Genomic DNA, 23,851 nt, shown 5'->3' with positions numbered 1-23,851 from the left:
GGCCACTGCTCCTTGAAGGCCTATCCTACCCCAAGCTGTAGGTCAGGCCCTTTGCCTGGAATCTCTCTGCGAAATAGGTAGCAGCATCCTGCTCTTACAGAAGGAGAAACTGAGGCTCAAGGGAGGGAGGGTATGCCACCCAAAGACCTCCCACAGGCCCCTGTGTAGAACTGGGTGCACAAGCGGGCCACCCAGAAACCTGTCTTCATCAACATGGCGGAGTAGACTCTTTAAAGCTGGTGCCTGGAGACGTGCACTCATTTCTAAGATGCTGCCTCCGCCAGGGACGCTTAGGAAACAGTTCTTTTGCCTTCAAAAAGTAAAATAAAACTAAAACTACACAAAACCCCCACGAATCATGACAAATCTGTTTTTTTTTTTTCCTGAGAATAAATTTCCAGAAACAAACATCATTTGAACTGTAATGAATAATATATATGACCAAGCCGGATGATGTCGGTTTTGGTTGGAACTAAAGTCGTGACCACAAAGAGCACGTCCTCTTGGTCCTTCTCTCCTTTTGGCTCTGAGAGCAGTTCCCAAGGAAGAGCCCATGACCACCGATGGCTCCTGACGTACATACAGTCTTCCCAAGTGGGGCTTCTGAGGGGGCTGCGTTTCAGGAGCTCACTGGGTGCCCAAGCTCCAACTTTGGGTTGTTATTATTGTTATCATTTATTTATTTATTTTGAGAGAGAGAGACATAGAGAGCGAGCAGGGGAGGGGCAGAGAGAGAGGGAGACAGAGAATCCCAAGCAGGCTCCACACTGTCAGCCCAGAGCCCAACGTGGGGCTCGATCTCACCAACTGCGAGTTCATGACCAGAGCTAAAACCAAGAGTCGGACGCTTAACCGACTGAGCCAGCCGGGTGCCCTGGGGTTATTTGTTAATAAGGAAGACCAGATTGACCAACAGATAATTTATAACACAGCTTGTTTGATGTTAGAATCTGAAGGTGAGCAGGGTTTTATGGTGCTTTGAAGACTTAGTTGACTCATTTCCAAGCGACGGCTCTTCCTCTTTAATAACTGTCCCCCAGCATTATTATAATGAAAACATCGCTAGCTCCAGGGTAACATAAAATATACGATGGGCACGACCATAGGACAAATTATTTCAAAGGGATCCACAGAATGAAATATATTACATTCATTAATTTTCCTTCCACTCGATTCACCCCATTGGCTCTGCCAATTAAAGTAAGTGCACATGAATTTTTAGAGTGCTATTTATTTTCTTTTGTAGATTTTAGAATATAAATATTTAAAATGGCAATATCAAAAAAATAATTTATGTGACAATGGTAAAGGAAACATTTGGTCAGGAAAGGAAGGCATAATGATGTCTCTTGCTCTAATTCTGGTTTTAGTTACTAAATACCTGGAAATAGGCCAAGCTTCCCAAAACGTACAAATACTATTTTGATCAGATAAGTCAACGGCTTATTCACTGGCGTGATGTAACGAAATGAAGTTATGGGAAAATGAAATTTTAAAACGAGTGGACAATATCTTCATTAGTGATATAGTGGAAAATATATTCAATTGAAAACATTTCTTGGATTTGGGATAATGGCTTTTTATGGTTATCAGCCAGAGGACAGGAGATACCATTCTCTTAAAAATTGAATCCATACATTTCTCGATGGTGTAAAATTTCAATAGAATACACACCACCAGCAGGAGACGTACTTGGAAGAAAAAAAAAAAAGGCAAACCAGAGAAAGTCACATTTAACGCAAAACAGACAAGTTGCTCTCTTTATATTATCCAAACCCTGAACGGCTGAAGAATTAACACAGACTTCTTTGATTTGAGCTGAACAGATATAAACTCCAAAGTAAAACAGAAAAAATGCAGTAATAAACACGTAATTCTGTCTTTGTGTGCCATCGGTGTAAGCAATTAAGATTCTCGGATGAAAAAGAGTGCTAGGCTATTCCCGAGTTTCTGGCTACGTGTTACACGTAATAGACATCCAGGACATGCATGCTGAATTAAATTAAAAGGAAATTGTTGAACCAAACTGCTAATGTAAAATTTCATGTCAAACTTAGATGATCTTAGATTGAATGTTTTGACTGCTAGTTAAGTTTGGAAAGTACAAAGTTGGAGTGAACCATTGTTTTTATCACGATATCGTACATGTGTCTGCCTCTTCAGGGCGGGAGGGAGAAACAGATTTATATCTTTGTCTGTCTCCCCATCCATATGCACCAAATGATGTGGAGATCTTAGGAGAAAAAAAATTGGTATGATTCTACGGCCACTTGCTTTCATTTTAAATGTGTACTTTTTCCCAGTTAATGAAGTAAAGTTTAAGCATGTTGAAAAATACAATTACAGACAAACAATCTTCCAAAGTCCCCACATTAAAAAAAATGAATGCTATTGTACACGGTATCTTTTCTTTCTTTTGCAAGCGCATAGATGTGTGTATATATTTAGTTGAAATCATATCAAATTATATGTGTAATTCCAAACCTTGAATTTTTACTTTGAGCGTTTTCATGTCATCAAAAACTAATCATAAACATAGTTCTCAAAGGTGACATACGACTGCATTAATGTGGGTCCACTAGAAGTTATTTAACTACGTCCTTACTCTGAACCGGCTTTATCCCCAATTTGTCATTATCAAAAAGAACACTGGAGGAGACTTCCATGGGCATAAATCTCTATTTCGGATGGTTTCCTCAAGACAGAGATAGAACGTTGTGGGGACAGGATGTAAACATCTTAACATCTTGCACTTTGCTCATCGTCTTTTAGAAAGGCAGAGTCCATGTAACTCATGGCGTCTCCTCCCACCCTTGCCAATAATTACAACTTGAAAAAAATTTTTTCTTTTGCTTATAAGATAGAAACAACTTAGCTTATTTCACTAATTCTTTTTTTTTAATGTTTACTTATTTATTTTGAGGGGGGCAGAGGGAGAGAGAGGGAGAGAGAGAGAATCCCAAGCAGGCTCCACGCTGTCAACACAGAGCCCAATGTGGGGCTCGATCTCACAAAGCGTGAGATCATGACCTGAGCCGAAACCAAGAGTCGGTCATTTAACCGACTGAGGCGCCCAGATGTCCCATATGTCACTAATTCTAAGATGCATGGTTTTCATAATTAACGTGTCCGAAATTAGGGATGGATGTGGATTACAATCAAGGTGGTGTTTTGTTTTATCAGACAGTACTCTCTTTAAGAGCATGTAAAAATCACGGTGTGTCTTATAATTGATGACATCTCAGATTCAAGGAAACGCAGTATCTCATTTAATTTTTGATTTGTGTTTTTTGACCACTAGCGAATAGTCATGATTCTCATAGAATCATTTCAGTATATGCCGCAATGTCCCAGTGAATTGAAAAACAGTTTATTTAATTGTGGCTAAAAAAAACACAAACAAACCCATAAGAGGCACTTTTTAGGGATACAGTTGAGCAGTGTTCTGCGTCTTCACACTGCTGTGAAACAGATCTGTAGAACTTTTTGATTTTGCAAAACTGCAGCCCCACACCCACTGGGCAATGACTGCCGGCCCCCCTCCCCCGCCCCCCCCCCGAGCCTTTGGCAGTCACGATTCTGCTCTCTGTGTCTCTGTTTCTGATGACTCTGGGTGCCTCATACAAGTGGAATCGGGCAGTATTTATCTTTTCGTGACTGTGTATTTCACGTCACACAATGTCTTCAAAGTTCGCCTATGCTATAGCATGCGACAGGCTTCCTTTTTATGACTAAATAGTATTCCACCCAGGGAACGTGTTAAATCGTAGACATCAGCAACGGCTGGCCGGGACTGCTCACCCACGTGGCTCTTTCAGCACACCCAAGCAGGTGCACAGCAAGAGATGGGCTGGGGTCCCAGGTGTCTCGATACCAAAGAGAAATGTTGACTCATTTTTTTTAAACTCAGAGATCAAAAGGAAATCAAGAAAATAGGTGATGAAGATCGAGGTATTTCTTAAATCGTACATACATACTGTATGATCATATTTTTTAAGACAATAAAGGGTGGATGTCACAATTTAGGCTTTATAAACACGTGCAGTGGCATTAGACCTCTCCACCGGCTGACTACGCCCTTCCAAGTGTCCAGAAGATGGGCCTGAATTCTTTTCACAAGCCAAATAATTCGTATTTTCAATTCTGTGCTGATAACGGAGGTGGTGCACAGGGGTCATAGTGGCAGGGTGGAGTGGTTGGTCCAGGACACGGGGCCGAAGGGAGATACAAGATATTCCAACATCAAGTGTATTTACCCCACTGTTGGTTACTTAGAACGTGCCATCATAACACGGATGAAAATTATATAGCAGTAGCCCGAATATGGGGCTCAATTACAGTTTTTCTATATTTAATAATATCGCTGATAAGATCTCCTAATTTATTTAAATCCTCAAGTCCCAGAAAAGAAACTAATATTTTTATATGAGAAGACCTGATAGAAATATGGGTGAAAGGAACACATCGATGGTTGATCACAGAACTGAGAGAGCTATTGTGCCTCACTGTGCTCGTATCACCCACACACTGGTCCCCACTTGATTTCTCTAAAAGTGAGAAGGTGGAATGCAGTCTTAGAAAATATAACTTAAATACAAAAAGGAAAGAGTAATATAATGAAACCCACTTTCCTACACTGGTTACAAAAGTATAAATAACATTTGTTATTTTTTTACGTCTCACGTTATTCTCTGAGTTCATATATATACATATATATGTATATATATTTAAAATTTTTTAATGTTTGTTTATTTTTTGAAAGAGAGAGAGACAGAGTGCAAGCGGGGGAGGGGCAGACAGAGACACAGAATGCAAAGCAGGCTCCAGGCTCTGAGCTGTCAGCACAGAACCCAATGTGGGGCTTGAACCCACGATCTATGAGATCACGACCTGAGCCGAAGTTGGATGCATAACCTCTCTGAGTATATTAATTGTTAAAAATAGAAAGCAAGAAAAATCATAAATCCTGATTTTTGTCCTACCGAGATATACATTTGGTAAGAAGTACACAGACGTGGGAAAATGTATTGTGAATCGGTATTATTTAAAGTTTCGGGGCACCTGGGTGGCTCCGTCAGTTAAGCGCCTGACTTCAGCTCAGGTCATGAGCTCACGGCTTGTGAGTTTGAGCCCCGCGTCAGGCTCTGTGCTGACAGCTCAGAGCCTGGAGCCGGCTTCGGATTCTGTGTCTCCCTCTCTCTCTGCCCCTCCCCTGCTCATGCTCTGTCTCTCTCAAAAATAAATAAACATTAAAAAAAAATTTAAAGGTTCAGTTAACAAGAAAGCTACAAATTGTCTAAACCATGATTCCTACCATTTTCTCCTCGGATAAAATTTTGAACATGTACTTTATGTGTAATTTTTTAGACATAAAAAACACGTTTATTGTAGAAAAGTGTAAGAATAAGCAAAAGCATTAAAAATAGGATCACGGGGTTCACATTTTACACTTGGCACGTTACACAGAAACTCTAAACACACTTCTAAAGCCACACAATGGCATGTTTTAACTGTGTGAACTGTTTCTGGGCACCTGTCTACCGAGTATAAAACTGCTCTGATACGAATAATTATATATCGTAAATGTTGCTCACATTCTTTTTTTTTTTTAGCATGGAGATTGCAAGGGTCAGGATTACTGAGCAAACAGGCCTAAGTGTTTTTTTTTTTTTAATGTGTTTGATGTTTATTTATTTTTTGAGAGAGAGACAGAGAGAGACAGAGCATGAGTGGGGGAGGGGCAGAGAGAGAGGAGACACAGAATACAAAGCAGGCTCCAGGCGCTGAGCTGTCAGCACAGAGCCCTACTCGGGGCTTGAACTCACGAATTGCTAATCACGACCTGAGCCAAAGTCAGATGCTTAACCGACTGAGCCCCCCAGTCTCCCTTGTGCTTTAATGTTTATAAGGAGACCAACTGTCCTCAGAAGGGTGGGTGCGCACTTAAACCCTGGTTATTGTCCCCGGGCTGCCCCTGCCCCTGGGTCCTCGCCCAGTCCGGGCATCGCCATTACCGGCTTTCTTTTCCTTTCTTAGCAGAGATTTAAAAAACATGGCACGAGAGCACTGCCGGGCTGGCTCTTCCTCTCCACCCCTCTCCTGCCGCACCCCCCCCCACACCCCGTCATTCCGGCCTCCCTGTGGGGCTCCCCCAGCCTCCCCGCCCTTCCTCCCTCCCTTCCTCCCGGTAAATGCCCTGACCATCCAACTCCATCCTGGCACCTGCTTCTCACAGGCCCCAAGTGAAAGCCGGGATGCGGAAAATCACTTGGCATTCGCTGTAGTGATTAGTTTGTTTGGGTATTTGTTTTTTTACCTCTTTGGTCTGTTTCGATCTTTGTACTTCCCTAGATCACCTTCTCTGTTCAGTATTTTCTAATTTATTACCTTAGTCACTCAGGATACTATCTAATAGTTTTTTTTTTTTTTTTGTAAAGCTTATTGGTATTTGTGGTTATCTGTGTTTCTTTTCTTCTTTTAGCCCCACTCGAGCTTGGTACATGATTAGCATTTTCAAAGCCTCAGCCACAGTATCTATCAATGTTTTTATCCCGGCATTAAATATGGGGCACTGAACTACATCCTGCTCACAACCGCACAAGCTTGGAAGTGGATTTTACCCACGTGGGCCTCAGATGACAGCTGCCAGCAGCCTTGTGAGACCCTGAGCGGGAGACTTAGCTAAGCCCAGACTCCCGACCCACAGAAACTGAGCTGATGAGTGTGTGTTTAAGCTGCTAGGTTGTGGTCATATTGTTACGCGGCAATAGATAACTAATACACACCCATTCAGCTCTGATTCAGTCATCCCCACGGAGATCTGCCCCCAAAAGCCAGCTAGCTCAGTGCAAACCCATTCTCTTGACCACAAATACTGACGGAGGGCAGGGCAGACGTCACGCAGGAATGGCGGTTTGTGAGCAATTAAGAGCTTATTCCCACGCCCGGAACGCTCTGCATATTCCAAGGGAGATGTGTACACGGACACGTGACTGCTCTGTCCAGATCCCCCGGGCACACTCCCGCACAGTGCGGGCCGTTCCATTCTCTTCAGTCACGGGTTACCTATTTTTCTTTCCTCTCTTCCCACAAAAACTCTCTAAGACACAAGTCTCAAGAAAGCCACATGCACGTCCTGCCTGTAAGAGAACTTACCATACCCAGGAATATCATCTCCTCCTGCCTCAGTTTTTCGGTTTTCTTATGTTGATGGAAACCTCGCCAGACCTAAAAAGAAATAAATGGTTATTTGTCTAATACATTAAAACAAAGACAAAAGCCCTGTCCCACCCTTTCTCCCGTTTCAAATGATACAATGACTATGCAGTCAAGGCTGTGCGCGTGTGTGTGTTGATGGAATATTTTTTCTTCTGTGATCACAGGCAAAAAATTTCAAGAAAGAACAAACGGCCTATTCGCTGCCTGAGCACCCAACTGTGGACCCAGAGCCACCCTACTGAACAAGGGGGGCGGGGCGCCGTCCTGTTCACCCACGGGCTGGACAGGATCCACACTCGCCCAACACCCTGGAAGCAAATCTGCCAACCACACAGCCCACCTGCTGGCCCAGACATCCTCCCGGCTGCCAGACGGCCGTCATCCACAAGACGAGCGACAACAGGTGCCGGCGAGGGTGAGGGGAAAAGGAACCTCCCACACTGCCGGTGGGCGTGCGAACCGGGGCAGCCACTGGGGACACGGTATGGGGGTTCCTCGAAAAATTAAAAACAGAACTACCCTACACCCCAGCAATCCCACGTCTGGGTACATATCTGAAGGAAACGAAGTCACGGACTTGAAGAGAGACGTACACATTATTTCAATGCACGTTCGTCGCAGCATTATTTACAATTGATACGACGATGGAAACCACCTGTCAGTGGATGGGTGAATGGATAAAAAAGGTGGTATATACTATATACACACAACGGAATATTATCCAGCTAAAAAAAAAAAAGAAGACGGAAATCTGAGCACCGGAGTGGCTCAGTCGGTTGAGCATCCGACTTTGGCTCAGGTCATGGTCTCAAGGTCTGTGAGTTCAAGCCCCACGTCGGGCTCTGTGCTGACAGCTCGGAGCCTGGAGCCTGCTTCGGATTCTGTGTCTCCCCCTCTCTCTGCCCCACCGCTCCTCTCACTCTCTCTCTCTCAAGATAAATAAACATATAAAAAATTTTAAAAAAAGGAAATCCTGATATTTGTGTCAACATGCATGAATTTTGAGGGCAGCATGCTAAGCAAAAGAAGGCCACATAGAGAAGGACAACCACTATTATGATCTCACTTGCATGTGGAATCTAAAAACACTGACCCTGTGGAAATAGATGTCTAGTAGTTTGGGTATCTGAGTAGGTTTGGGATCGCTAGGGGCTGGGAGTTGAAGAAAATGGGGGAAAGTGGCCAGAAGGCACCAACTTCCAGTTGTCAGATGAATGAGTTCGCCTCCTTCAACAACACTGTGCTGTGTTCTTCAAAGCTGCTTAAAAGAGTTGACCTGAAGCGTGCTCACTATCGAAAACTGGTAATTATGTGACGTGATGGACGTTTAATTACCCTTACAGTGAGAATCACTTTGCAATATATACGTATATCACATCACGACATCATACATCTTAAACGTACACAATGTTTTATGTCAAATGCATCGCAATAAAGCCGGGGGAGGGAGAGGAGAAATGGCTTCTAATTCTCATTAGTGAGAGTCCCCTACCCAGGTTTCTTCAAGAGAAACTTCCAGATTGCAGGAGTGTGGGGCTAGATCTAAGGGTGGCACTTCATAGTTTTAAAAGAAAAATTTCCACCGCAATGGGGGGAGATATAACACGGTCACGTCCAAGATTGATACGACTCAAGCTCTGAACTCAGATGCTTGTCTAGAACTTCATCACAGGAACATAAAGAACACGGTCTGTTAGCGGTCCCCCTGCACCCTTCTGCCCGCCCCCAACAAGAACCCAGAGGGAGGGGGTCCTGACCCTCCGGCTGGGGTCTGTGTCCTCATGCTCTCTTTCTCTCTTATCTGGTTCCAATTTGCCTCATGTTTCCATCTCCTGAATTTACCGTAAGCAGCCTTGGCCTCCATTTGGAAAAAGGTGTGGAGCAGACCCCCAGTGCTCATCCAACAAAGCGGGGGGACCTCAGGCCTGCTTCAGAAAGGAACATTGGGGTGCCCGGGTGGCTCAGTCGGTTAAGCGTCTGACTCTTGATTTCAGCTCAGGTCACGGTCTCACGGTTCATGGGATTGAGTCCTGCATCGGGCTCTGCGTTCACAGCACAGAGCCTGCTTGGGATTCTCTCCCCCTCTCTCTGCCCCTCCCCTGCTCTCCCTCTCTCTCTCTCTCACAACAAATAAATAAACATTTAAAGGAACGAGGATGTCCTGGTCACCAGCCAGAGGGGTTGACCTTTGCTCCCCTTCTGTGATTACGTCTGTGTGTGAACGCGCTTTTATTTTTTATTTTTTTAAATTTATTATTTTTTTTAACGTTTATTTATTTTTGAGACAGAGAGAGACAGAGCATGAACGGGGGAAGGGCAGAGAGAGAGGGACACAGAATCGGAAGCAGGCTCCAGGCTCTGAGCCATCAGCCCAGAGCCCAACGCGGGGCTCGGACTCACGGACCGCGAGATCGTGACCTGGCTGAAGTCGGACGCTTAACCGACTGCGCCACCCAGGCGCCCCCACACAGTTATTTTAATTTGTTTTTAATGTCTATTTGTTTTTGAGAGAGTGAGGGAGGGAGACAGAGTGTGAGTGGGGGGAGGGCCAGAGAGAAAGAGGGAGACACAGAATCGGAAGCAGGCTCCAGGCTCTGAGCCATCAGCCCAGAGCCCAACGCGGGGCTCGAACTCACAGACTGCGAGATCGCGACCTGAGCTGAAGTCGGATGCTTAACCGACCGAGCCACCCAGGCGCCCCTGAATGCGCTTTTAAAAATTCATTAGGGATTGACATCCTCACTGAATGTTTCGCGACACTCTTCCCAACGATTATCAATGATCTTTGAAAATATTTGAATAAAATGCCCTGCATGTTACACCTATTTATAATACAATTAAAAACAAAATAAAACAACACGTGACCAAGCTTACTTAACGGTTGTCCCCAGGGTAAGATAATAAATCTTTCCAGCATTTAAAATCCAGTTCTCTTAAAGGCAGAATTTTGGAATTTTGGGTTCCAGGGCTCACCCTGACCCTGGTGTGCATTTCTAGCTGTGTCAAGGCACCTGCCCCCGCTCCACCAGCACCCTGCCCGCACCTTCTGAATCTTCAGTGCTGCGGCCTCCAGATCCGCTACTTTCTCGCTAAGGAACTTGGCTTGTTTCGCTCTGTATTCTTGAAGAAAGATCTGCTTCATGAACACGGCTCTTAGACGACCCTGCCGCGCCCTCTCAGCGATCTGGATTAATTTCACGGCCTCTTCTAGGGGGATACTCTTCACAGAGTATTTCTGCAAAAACATTCAAGGTAAATCAGTGTTTAAACATGTTTACTACATCAGTTGATCCTGGGAGCCTCACAAGCTGACTTCGAACACAACTTTGCTGAAAGTTCCCAAACTGTCGATAAAGAGTCTGAGAGTTGTCTCGTTCCGTCATCTTAAATTATGTGGATTTTGATAACATGCCATGCTGGTGCTCTGGTCCCATATTTAAGGATCCCGTAAGCTTTCCTCTCACCCATTCCGAACAAAATCCTAATGAGTTCCACAATATTTTAGGTTGGCAGAAAATTATACCAGGAATGCCAATAAAATGGATTCAATAAAACTCAAAATCGCTATCAGTGTTTGATTAACTTAATAGTGGAAACATATAAATTAAAAACACATCTTTAATACGAGACCTTGAAATGTAAAATACACAGGCAGTAAAATGCTGGCTTCAAAATCAATTACGGGATGATGTAGTGAATACGAGTAAGGCTAAAATCATTTCAGGAGTATTCAATTTATGTATGAAATGTCTTCTAGTACCTACGTGTTTGCATTTCAGAACATCCAAATGGGACGGGAAGATTATGTCTGGAGAAAAATCAGAGCTCGTGCAGGAAAATGCTGCCTTTGGAGACGTCAGGTGGGGGTTGTGGAGGCACAGCCGGGTGAGGGGCTGAGCCATTTCCTGAGGAGGGTCCAGGGCAAGGCTGCTGGGGCGTCCAGAGCCCCGTGTCAGCTCTGAGTGGATGAAGGGGTGAGGCTCTCTGCTGTCCTTGGGGCGAGGGAGAAGCTGGGCACGTGGCCTGGCTTGGGTGCAGCCTCATGCAGGGACAGAAGCAGAAGGGAGAGGCCTTTTGAATCTGAGAAACACCCAGTCGTGGGCTGAGCCCTTGCTCAGGTCTCAGAGGGCAGCGTGGCCACCTTATCAGGACACGGTGCCAGACGCTGAGGTCCCAAGCGTGGGCTCCAATTCATCCCCGGGGCCACTGTTTCCCGCGATGGCCTCTTCTCTGCGTAACGACTGTGTGTGTCGGGGGCCGCGGTGCCCAGGAAGGAGCAAGGGGTGGGGAGGGGCATTCACTGAGACCCCGGAGAGGCCAGATGCTTTTCTTAGATATCCTCAGCAAGTTCACAAAGCAACCTCCAAGACGGGTATTGCTGTGACCGCTCAAGAGTTAAGAAGACGGAGCCCGATAGAAGAAAAATAATTCACACGAGCTCCCGCGGTCAGTACGGGTGGAGCCAATTTGAGCCACGACTGGCCATCTTCCTGACCAAGCCCCCACTGTGCCTCAGCCTTGGCTCCCCTTGAGGAAGCTCTTTCACATACCAGTCCCTCCAAGTTCTGTTTTCAGTGACACCTCATCATCTCAGATGTGCAGGGAGCACACGTTTTCAATAACGCACTTGGCACGCCAGAGTAGAACGAATGCCATTTTGGTACCGAATTGGATGAGGCCTGTTCAATCACTGGAGCAGAGAGCAGGTGTCCTGCAAACATGAGTTATTATTGTACTTATTTCCTTCAGACATCATCACTCTGAAAATCGTTGCAGCCCTTACTGAATACTTCTGAGGGTTGGCGTGGTCTATGCAGGACGACAAAGATTCTGAACATTTGTGGAGGGCCCGAGACTAAATACGAAGCATGAGAAATGGAGGACAGGACGGTAGCATCTGTCTCCCAGAATTCTTCTTGGGATCTATATTGCATGTACGTATATCTTTAGGAAAGAGGCAGCTTAAGGTGGAAATGGGGTCTCGTGAGGCACCGAAGGCCAAGGGAAAGTCACAGAGATGTCACGTGCTGCTGCCCGGAGCCCGGTGTTTCGCGGACATTCAGCCCATCTTCGGATGGGGCTGGGACAGAGATGGCCGGGTCTACGTAGCAGATCCAGTGGGCCAGCTGGGGCTGGCCACTGGGAAAGAAAGTTCCCTGCCGTCGACCCCGCACAAGTGAAGAGGGACAGCAGAGAGGGTAAGCAGGACAAGGAGCAGAGAGGGATCTTTAGGGCTCTACTGTAGCGTCTGTGATGTCACCTCCCTTCTCGTGTCCCCTGTAAAAAGCCCTCAGTGAAGTCTGCACTGCTCGTCAGTGCTCTGTGCCTGGGGATTCCTCTGGGGGGCGCCGGATGGTGCTGAGGGCTTCCCTCTGAATGACGCATGGGCTGAAGGCAGGGACAGGTGCAAGGACGGCTCGATGGCCCCCACTCTAAACGGCCCTGGGACCGGCCTCCGGGAGTGTGCAGTGCAGAGGAAGGGCCGGGCATCTAAGGGCGAGGTGGAGGAAGGAGGGACAGCCTTGAGTTAGCGGGGTCAGGACAGGTGCCGGAGGGTTGCTGCATCAGGCTGGGCTCTGCTGAAGGAGCACCGTTTCGACAGGCCGAGGTGTAGGGGGAAGAGAGAGCCCTCCCTGCAGCCTGAAGCACGGCCACGAATGCCAGAGAGCACAGAGACGCCTCACACGGTGCGTGTTGCCCACCTGCTTCTCCAGGTAGGCAGACAGGCCGCATCCTTCTCTCTCCCTGCTGCCATTCTGGCTGTGCTCGGAATTTTCCACGGTGCCGTGACCCAACACCCAATGGGGCCTATCTGCGGGAAGCCCGCACGTGCTGGTTTCCCCTCGCGTAGTTACCGAGAGCGCCCCTTTCACCCTGAATTGTCCCAGTTTGGACACACAACTGCCGCCTCCCTGCTTGGGCCGTGACCAGCCAGGGGCACGAGGCACTGATTCGGGAGGCAGCGAGGGTCACCGAAATGTGTGACTGGCCAGAAGGCGGATATGGCAGTGCCGTGTGGAAAAGTCTGAAATGAAAAGACTGCCCAGTAGGTTATCTTAGCAATTATTTCCCGTGAAACACTCAGCTTCTGACTTTAGGTTAGGTGGACCTGAGTTGAAGAGTTACAGAGTCAATGATCTGCCTAATCTCAGAGACACTGACATCCCCAACAAAGCATTATGTTCTGATCTCTGTTTCTAAGTTCTTGAAAATAATGGTTATGAATCGTCAAAGACACATCCTGAAGGTAAGCAACTTCTTACATACCGAACAGCACGGGGGACGGGTGCTGCTTTCCTTGCCCTGGAAATAATCTGTCTCTCGCACAGTCGGGAGCCACGGGGAAAGGAGGTTTTATAGATTATGGAGTGATGGTGGTTAAAATGGTTTACAAACCTTTTCAGCCATATCTAATCCAGTGTCAGCTAATATCTGAGCCAGGATTTTCTCTCTTCCTTTGATTACTTCCAACTTCTCCTTCAAAAAATACTTGGGGATGGGAATATCTAATTGTTGCTAGAGAAGAGAAAAAATAAGCAAAAGGGCACATTTGTCACAACTTAAGGACACAGTTCAAATCCATCTAAAACATACAGTAAGGACCGTATATCAAAGAGATGCATTTTACCTCCCATCCTTATTCAAGAGGTGATGACACCAGTGGCATAAAAACAATTCATTACCGCTAAGGAAACACAAATAAAGTCATAAGGAAAAATCATCGCCGTGGCCCTTATTTTAATCGTTATGTAAAACGTAAGAACTCACATCAATTAATTCACAATTAACTCATGATAACTTCATGAATTTCTTTAAGGAAATAGAATATCATCTCAGCCTACCTCAAACAATAATGCAAATTAAAAGAGCAAAGTATTGCGACGGAGAGATCTTTGAAATAAACCTAATGATTTATCATCAGCATCGTTAACTATTTGCCTGTAAATGATCACAGGTTTTTTCCCCCTAATACTTTGGTTGGACTTTTACCTAAATGACCCCAAATTACAAAAGTTATTGGCAAAGTTCATTTGCTTTATTAGGAAACTTGTTTTTTATGCAATAAATATAAACTTCTGTTTTCCACTTGTGCATATTACCAACTAGTTCAGTTGCTGGAGGTCACACGAATATTTACGAGCCCAAGTTCAACAATCAGAAGGATAGAAGTGCTATCTGGGGGTGTGGGTGGCCCTTGACCACCCCCCATGAGGAACACTGTGCTAGACACTCTTTCAGACCCTCCTGGGTGCCCTCTGGTAGACCAGTCGGCTGGGCAAAGCTAAGGGTTCGGTCCTCGGGGTCAGTTCCCCTTTTCCCTATTCTGGCATGACTCTCCACACCCTCTCCCCTATCCAGGGAATTCTGAACAGGCCTTCCCTTAAAGAAGCATTGTAACAGAAAGGGGTGTCCTTTTTTAGGACTTGGTGAGATTGTACCGATACCAGACGGCAACTGCTTTTGACAGCCAAACTTTTCTTAGACGGATGGAATTTTGGGGTGAACTGAAAGTGGGTTTCCAGGATCCGGTGAGTGAGTGTGGCCTGGGGGATGGAGGAAAGTCAGAAGAGAGTGATTACGCTTTTATTTAATGTGGAGATTGTATTTATTAGTAGGTGTGTTAAAGCGTTGTGCTTTTCCAACTGTGACGACAACGTGTTATTGACACGGCTCCGCGTGGCCCAAGAACGAAGAGTCTGAGGGTGAGGAAACGGAGCAGCGGAGGACGAAAGAGGAGGGAAGCCGAAGACAGTTGCTTGGGTTTGCGGCTAGACCTCCATCCGCAAAACACTTTATGTCCAACCCAGATGCTTTGGGGTTTCCCATTCTCTAAGGGACCTCTCTCGTGTTCTCTGGAGAGCGGCTTTCTCCATTCTTCTGAGCATCTGATGAACTCGCGAATTTGGGGCAGCACAGTTCTGACTCGAAGACAGAAACCAGTCTCTCGGTCTCAGTTTCAGAATCTCTCGGGGAAGGATCGCCTGGGGCAGCCACCAGCACCCATCCCTGGTCTGATCAGCTGTGGCCGGGCTGTGGGTCACACTGCACACAGATAGCTGGGTGCTGGCCCGATGGAATAGCGGAGCCATGTGCCATGTGGGTGGCGGCCACAGGGGCCCAGACTCAGGGGTGCTGGTTGGTCAGGCTTCCACTGGGAACCGCAGGGCTGAGCCCCACGGGACTTCCCAGAGCTGGTACGTGTGCGTGTCCCTGGCCTGGCAGCGCTCCCGGGGTCCATGCCGCTGCTGGTCCCGCCTGGACCCCAGTGTCGTCACGTGGCTCAGTGTGCCCACCCCAGGAGTGCTGGACCACACAGTTGACGGTCTCCTACCAGGAAGGCTTCCTGGACAATGTCACTCGTTCATCGCCCCTTTTAGTGCTCATGAGCTTTGAAAAGATGAACCAGCTCAACCAGAGGGGTGACGACTGAAGCAGGAGGAAAAGCAGGGGAAAATCTGAAGGAGCCCACCACACAGATTTCATAGATGTCTTACTCTTCAACTTTGAGCAGGTTATTTAATATTCTCGGGATCAAATTAATACATTTAATACTACTTCACTAATTCGATTTAGGGATATGATTTAATGGCTGTTGATTTCACGCTTATCCTCAGGGGTTCTTGATATTTTCACACGGGTGGAGTAAAGTACACCCGACCGAAAAAATCCAGGGCTTTAAGCCATGCTCTTGTAAGTGAACGCGACAAGCATGTAAGTTTCAGAGTGATCTTCAACACTTTCCATCATTTTAGTTACCCTTTATAGTCCTTTCTAACAAAGTGCAATAACAATGCTAGAAAAACCTATTCCGGAAAGAAACATAACCTTTATAGAATCTCGCATGTTTTCAGAAGGAAGGAGCATTACACGCCAGGTGGAAAATTGAACACTGTCTCCTTTTAATTTTATTTTAGGGAAATGTTCCTTTCGAAATGAAGACTGAGCTCACAGGACCGTGACACTGCAAGGAGCTGTCCACTGGCCTCTGGCAGACTCGGCCAGACAGAGCGTCAGAAGAGACTCTGGGCGTTTGGCAGTGGGGGTCGGAAGGGCGGTGGCGGGGAGACAGAAGGTCTTCAGCTCCAGGGCATCAGAGAGAGAGAGAGAGGAGGCCCTTCTTTCTTGTCTGAGCCTCAGAGGCCTATCGCCATAAATCCCCAAGTCACCAAAGACCCAAAGGAGAGGAGGAGACACATCCACCTGGTAATAAGGAACCAGCAGCCAATCAGCCCGAAGAAAATGGGGGGAAACAAAGGCCAGAAGGAGATCTCCTTGGGCAACAAAAGTAGGGGCACTGCTACTGGAAATTGGGAGGGTTTGTGCCACAGGATATTTGCGAAAGGGTTGGCCTCCTCCATCCAACAGACCTGGGCAGACACCACGGTGACCAAGTAAGACCCAACACTGGACCCAAGGACTGTGAAAAGATTTGTCTGTGCCCACAACTACAGGAACCCAATCCTTGTCCATGGCAGTATGGCCCAACCGAAGGGCAAGGCTTCACGTTTTCATACAACAACCAGCAAATGTGCCTAGGAAGCCTAGAGTATTGGTTACGGACCTACATATCCGATTTAAAACAAGGCACTGATGAGAAAAGAGGCCGAGTACTTACAGGAGCCAACTTTAGGTCCTGAAGGATGTCATCGAAATAATGAAACTCGGTTAATTCCAATTCAACCATGTCATGCTTCAGTTCCAGGATGCGACCCATCACCCCGTCCAGTATTTTCCGGATCAGCAGTCGTTTCTGTGGGTGGACAATCTGGTCGTAGACATTCTCCAGGTTTCTAAAGATCTGCACGTATTTTATGTAGAAGGTGGCTAACATTTGGAAGATGAAACCTTGATTTCTTTGTGATTCCATCACAGTCTCAGACTCTTTATCAAGCAGAGAATTGAGGGCTTCTTGGGTCTGATGCCACATCTTATTATACATTCTGAGGGAAGACACAGAATAAGCAAAAATTCCTTCATAAGCCATACGAAATGGGCATCTGATATAACAAACAGTAACGCGGCATCGAATGAGAGCTAAGAACACGGCATGTAATTACGAGGCCCTTTAGACCATTTGTGTCTCATTTTGAGGTGCATGTGATTTTTGGATGTGACCACTGCTATTATCATCAAATACGTAGATTAAAAGACTTTTCACCTAAATGATATACAGCGATTCCTCACTAGGCCCATAAAACCTGCATCATTATACTCACTTAATAGACGAAGAAGTTGATAACTAGAATATTCAACTGATCTGTCCAGATACACAGCTGGTGGGGTACAAACTGGAACAATTACATTGGAAAGTCATTCCACACTATCTTATAAAGTTGAACGTGAGCAGATGCTATGAATGAACAATTACAGCCCAGAGAAACTCTTGTAAGTCATCATCAAGAATGAACAAACAGCACTCAGAAGGACCAGGCCTTGCGCTCTCTCTTCCCAGGGCTCTGCCGGAAGGTGGGCTTTCCCTCGCCGCCCCCCTGCTGGCCCGCAGGTACCGAGTTCTCGGCGTTCCCTAGCCTGCCTCTTCCCTCTTGTCTCATCTGTTGTCCCTCCTTCTGGGTTTTTGTGGTATCTCCTGTCAAATGCTCGCATGTTCCCTTGGCCCTCATGCGTGTATGGCCTTTGAAGTCCTCTATTGCCATTTTGGAGGAGATTCAGGAAGAGCGGGAGATTGAAATGCTCATTCGGTCCATCTTGTTTACCTGGGAGTCCCCCATCCACCTTCCCAAGGTCATTCCCAGGCATGCCCTCTGGGTCTTCTGCTCTGGCCCCACTCTCTGCTCCTCCTTGCATCAGCCCTGTCCTCTGAGAACCGTAAACATCAGGTGCCGGAAGTGACCACGGGCCGTGACCTGTGTTATGTGTGATGCTTGCAGGGGATGCTCCCTGAGCAGGGCTCCTGTGCCTCTCTGTGCGGTGGGAGGGGGAGGTGGCCTGCTCCTGAGAGGGAGGTGGGTGTCTGAGCCCAGTGTGCGTGAGTCTGAGCTCCGGACCACGATTCAACACGGCACCGCCACCTCTACCTTGACCAAAAACAGAACCACCACCGCCAGAAAGTACACTCCTAACTCTTAACACCCACTCCTAACACCCACTCCTAACACCAAGGGGGTGGGTGACAAACTGGACCTCCCCCTTTTTTTTTTCAAAAAAAATTTTTTTTAACGTTTATTTATTTTTGAGACAGAGAAAGACAGAGCATGAACGGGGGAGGGACAGAGAGAGAGGGAGACACAGAATCGGAAGCAGGCTCCAGGCTCTGAGCCATCAGCCCAGAGCCCGACGCGGGGCTCGAACTCACGGACCGCGAGATCGTGACCTGAGCCGAAGTCGGACGCCCAACCAACTGAGCCACCCAGGTGCCCCTGGACTTCCCCCTTTTAACTTCCGTTCACTTGATGGCAAATGAGACTGAGTATCTCCACACACTCTGGTCGTTGGAGGTTGTTTATCCATTTGCTTTGCTTTGTTTTTTTGAAATTTTTTTAATGTTTATTTATTTTTGAGACAGAGACAGAGCATGAACGGGGGAAGGTCAGAGAGAGAGGAAGACACAGAATCGGAAGCAGGCTCCAGGCTCCGAGCTGTCAGCACAGAGCCCGACGTGGGGCTCGAACTCACGAGTCGCGAGATCATGACCTGAGCTGAAGTCGGAGGCTCAACCGACTGAGCCACCCAGACACCCCTGCTTTGCTTGTTTTTATGTTGGATTGTTTTTCTACTAATTCCTGGGGGTTCTTTATACATTCTGAGTGTCTACGCCTTCCTCAGCTTGCCTCCCGGCCGGGAAGCTGGTATCTCACCGTGCACGGCCCAGCGAGGGCACTGCCGGGAAGGGCGATCCCACCCGGATTCACGGGGGTCCAGCTGTAGCCCTGCAGGCCGGTTTGCAGCCAGGCCCCATGGGGGCAGCAGTCCCAGGGCACAGAGCCCGTCCCTGTGCCAGGGCCCAGCCGCTGCTGTGGGCTCCCACTCTGCTCCTGGTGCGGACGTTTTCACCTTTCATTAAAAAATTCCAATTCTTGGATTTTTCAAGTTAAAATATTTTCATTTTATTTTAAAATGTGATATTACACTATTAAACATAATAAATACGTGTCAGTATGTTATTGGTTCATATAAACAACTGAAAACATTTTTAAAAATAAACATTAAAAAAAATAAAACATTAAAAAAATTAAACATTTTTTACTTTTTATTTTCTTATTGTTTAAAAGGGAGAATATGGGGAAGTGGTCACTTTTAAAGTTTATTTATGAGAGAGAGAGAGAGAGAGAGAGAGAGAGCACGTGCACAAGTGGGGGAGGGGCAGAGAGAGAGGGAGATACAGAATCCGAAATAGACTCCAGGCTCCCAGCTGTGAGTACAGAGCCTGACGTGGGGCTCGAACCCACAGACCACAAGATCATGACCTGATCTGAAGTCAGATGCTCAACCGACTGAGCCACCCAGGTGCCCCAAAACATTTTTTAATCAATTTTTAAAAATGTTTTATTTTTTTATTTTTTTATTTAAAAAAAATTTTTTTTTTCGACGTTTTTATTTATTTTTGGGACAGAGAGAGACAGAGCATGAACGGGGGAGGGGCAGAGAGAGAGGGAGACACAGAATCGGAAACAGGCTCCAGGCTCTGAGCCATCAGCCCAGAGCCCGACGCGGGGCTCGAACTCCCGGAACGTGAGATCGTGACCTGGCTGAAGTCGGACGCTTAACCGACTGCGCCACCCAAGCGCCCGTTTTATTTATTTTTAAAAGCAAGAGAGACAGAGCATGAGCCCGGGAGGGACAGCGAGAGAACAGGAGACACAGAATCCGAAGCAGGCTCCAGGCTCCGAGCTGTCAGCACAGAGCCCGACACGAGGCTCGAACCCATGGACCGCGAGATCATGACCTGAGCCGAAGTCGGAGGCTCAACCGCCACCCAGGCGCCCCATTAATCCGTTACGTTTGTGTTCCTGGGGCAGAGATGAGAGATGTTCATCTTCCTGGCCACAGGTCACAAGCTTTCCTTGGTGCCCAGTCTTTCATGTTCAGATGATGGCGATGACAATGACGATGGTGATGACGAGGGTGACAGCTCACCAGGACGTCACGTCGGTCACCGTCCTCAGTGCTCCTGAAACCCGACAACCCCATGGGGCCGGTGCTATCGTCGTTGCGCTTTGCAGGCGGGCGGACGGAGACACGGCAAAGTTGCCCAAAGCAGAGCCATCTGCACGCAGGGCCCTCGCCCAGGCAGGCCGGCCCCAGCGCCCATACTCTGAGCGCTTTGTGGCTCCCTGGTCTTCGGGGTGAAAGCAGACGAGGGTGACGCCTCGCAGGGCATAGCTCTGATGGGCGCCACGAGAAAACACGGATTCACGGTTGAAAACACACGGCCCCACCCCAGCACTCCACCGAGGTTCATACTGAAGGCTGCCTCGGGCGTGCCATCCGCGGGCGCCAACGTCCCACGTCTCCAAACGTGGCCGTCTTTAAAAACCATTGCCAGTGGAAAAATCTCTGCCAGACGACTTGAGGAAGAGAGAACGTTTCCAGGGGAAAGTTAGATTCCGCTCAGCACGGGACCTGCCGCTCCTTGCAGAAGAAACGGCTGTTTATCGGACACTCTGCCCCGTAGTGGCAACAGTAGCACCTTCCACCCGGTCCCAGCGTGGCGCATGGGGCCACTCTGCCTGCTGGGCCTTTAAACGACAGGCAAACGGGACAGGGGAGGCGGAGGAGAAACCAAGGGGGCTGCTGTACCACGTGGAGCCGTCCAGGCCAGCTTGTCACGTACGTGCCCAGGGGAGCCGGGGTGGGGGGGGCTGTGCAGGGTGTCGGGGGGCCGAGCACATTCTCAGTTCGCCAGAGCCCAGACTCAGACACTCTGAGGGGGGACGGCAAACCCTGGCGTCCCCTGACCTGATGGGTGACGCCGGCTGCAGAGAAAGTGTCCACATAAAACAGAAAACTGTGTGGTTTGTTTTGTGGTCTACACCTGTCAGGACGATACAGAAGACAATTACAGGCTAATTTTGTTTAGAACCTGGATCTAAAGTCCCAGTTAGCAAACAGGATGTAGCCAGCGCCAGATCAAAAGAGTGGTTCCCTCTGACCAGGGAGGGGTCATCCCAGGAATCTGCGAGAATTTCACATAAAGAGAAGCAGAGCTAAACACAGCAACAGAACACTACAGACCAAAGATTGTTTCCACAGATGCCAAGAAAATGCTCAATAAATTTAATTTATGGCATACGCCTGATGCAGAATACTGTCCACATCCCCAGAGAACAGATGCTGTCAGCCCCTCAAGACGCTGAACACCAGAGACCAAAAGCATTTTCAGGAGACACACTAGAAATCTGGAAGGCAGGAGTCAAAAAGGACGAAGCGGAATGAAAAGGGATTAATTAACACAAAAGATTTAAGAAACTGCTCGTAAATGACACAGCTGCAAAATGCAAGGAGGTCGGTAACAAATATAAGAAGTCACCTGCTAAAGCAAAGCTTTTTGGCGAAAGCCACAAAAACTAAACGCGGAGAAAAGCAGGAAAAACGAGACCTCGCTCCCAGTACCGATGAAACATCTAAAAATGAATATGGTGGGAGCCACACAATGTCACTGAAGAAAATTCTGGAACGCTAGCTGCAGAGGATCAGAAGGGGCAGACGGCAGGAGAGACCGGACGAAAAGAAAGCAGCCTCCTGAGACTGACAAGCAGATTTAATATCACCAAGAATTTGGGGATAAGATCCTGGAGGCTCCACAAATGAAGCCAGTTGAGATTTCTAAATGGGGGGGCGGGGTCATCAATAAAAGATAAGGGGCGCTTATCAGACTTCAAAGCACTTATCACACCAGTCAGCACTAAGGTTGTGCAACGCTCCGGGGAGGCTGCCTCCGTGGGGTGCAGGTGGGGTGACCTGAATCCCACGAAGACCCAACCCGCCGTGAGCAAGGGACGTGGAGGGGGGACTTCCACTGGGGTAAGGCGCCCAGATTAATGGCAGAACACAACTAGAATTTAAGAAAGCCTGGACCCTGCTTTGGGACAGACCCAGCCCCGGGAGGCCTCGCTGCCCTAGCTCACTCACTGGCTTCCATCCAGGGTCAAGGAAGCAGAAACGCCTCCAAGGCCATGGCTGGGCGGACCCCTCACTGGAGCTCTGGGCCGCAGATCCTCCTTGTGGCTTCAGCCTTTCAAGTCCTGCCTTTTGGGCGGCAGCCTCTTCCTCCCTCACCTGCTGCGTGATCCTGGCTAGAAAGACCAGGCAGAGGTCATTGGTTGATGGCAAATATTAAGTAGCCGTGTGAGCAGGCCAACCTCCGCATCGACAGCCTTTTCTCTGGAGACCGACCTTCGCTTCACTGCCCTCCAGTCTCCCTGCTGTCCTGACGTTCCTCGATGTGTGCCCACTGGTCACAGCCTGGCCACTCTCTGGACTGCCAGCAGCCCGGCCACGGTGCCTTGGCCAGGCCAGCCTGGAGAACCCCCACATCTCCTGGAGACCTACCCCGCCTCGTTGCCCCACGGTCCCCTATCCTTCTGCTGAACCAGTGCCCGGGGAACATCGTGTGAGACAAGGGACGTGGCAAGATGATTTTGTTTTTTAATTCTTTTTTTAATGTTTATTTTTGAGAGTGAGAGACAGAGCATGAGCGGGGGTGGGGCAGAGAGAGAGAGAGACACAGAATCCGAAGCAGGCTCCAGGCTCCGAGCTGTCAGCACAGAGCCCGATGCGGGGCTCGAACTCACGGACCGCGAGATCACGACCTGAGCCGAAGTCGGATGCTCAACGGACTGAGCCACCCAGGCGCCCCAAGATGAGTTTTTAAATAACAACATCAGCGAACTAAAATTCATGTGCTGTGAATTTATCCCTTAAAAGTGCACACATCAGTGGTTTTTGTGTATTCACAACCAACACCTCTAATTTGAGAGCATTTTTTTTAAGTCTATTTATTTATTTTGAGAGAGACAGAGACAGCGCGAGCAGGGGAGGGGCAGAGAGAGAAAGGGGGGAGGGAGAATCCCGAGGAGGCTCTGCACTGTCAGCCCAACATGGGGCTCGAACCCACGAAGCCGTGAGATCATGACCTGAGCGGAAACCAAGAGTCGGACACTTAAGCGACCGAGCGACCCAGGTGCCCTGAGAACATTTTCATCTCCGAGAGGAACCCCGTACCCACTAGCTGTCACCCCCAGCCCGCCTCCTCCTAGCCCCAGGCAACCATTAATCTAGTTTCGGTCTCTATTTGCCTATGGTGGTGGGCACTTCAGGTAAGGACCCACACAGGAGGGGGCCCTTGCCGACTGGCTCCTTTCACTCAGCACAACGTTTGCCAAGTTCACAGGTGCTTTAACATGTATCAAGGCCTCCTTCTTCTTGTTTGCCAAATATGTTCCAGGCATACACACACCCCACTCTGCTGGCCCATTCTGCAGGGGAGGGACACAGGGGCTGTTTCTGTCTTTTCATTATTGCGGATGATGCCGCTAAGGGCATTCCTGCACCCGTGTTTGTGTGGACCTGTGTTTTTATTTTCCTTGGTCATGGCAAGGGGGGTTTTAAAGGTAAAAGTGCCCCATGTTTAGAATCAGAATCTGTCTCCTGGGGTAGCTGGTCTGGGGCTGGT

At 47.9% G+C, this 23,851-nt stretch overlaps 1 protein-coding gene across 1 annotated transcript in view; it reads right to left on the bottom strand.

Annotated features, from left to right (window-relative positions):
- IQCA1 (IQ motif containing with AAA domain 1) overlaps positions 1-23,851 on the bottom strand; it is a 153,879-nt gene that overhangs the window by 127,484 nt on the left and 2,544 nt on the right. Inside the window, exons 2-5 of the mRNA XM_047085902.1 lie at positions 16,835-17,159; positions 13,615-13,734; positions 10,262-10,453; positions 7,156-7,227 (exon numbers count right to left, since the gene is read on the bottom strand). Of these exons, the coding sequence (XP_046941858.1) occupies positions 7,156-7,227; positions 10,262-10,453; positions 13,615-13,734; positions 16,835-17,159 (709 nt within the window). The remainder of the gene's footprint in view (positions 1-7,155; positions 7,228-10,261; positions 10,454-13,614; positions 13,735-16,834; positions 17,160-23,851) is intronic.

This window comes from Lynx rufus, unplaced genomic scaffold (assembly GCF_022079265.1).
Source record: "Lynx rufus isolate CCGP_SWC_20201006 ecotype Redwood Valley unplaced genomic scaffold, mLynRuf1.p SCAF_2, whole genome shotgun sequence".
NCBI lineage: Eukaryota > Metazoa > Chordata > Mammalia > Carnivora > Felidae > Lynx > Lynx rufus.
This window is presented reverse-complemented; position numbering and strand designations above follow the sequence as displayed.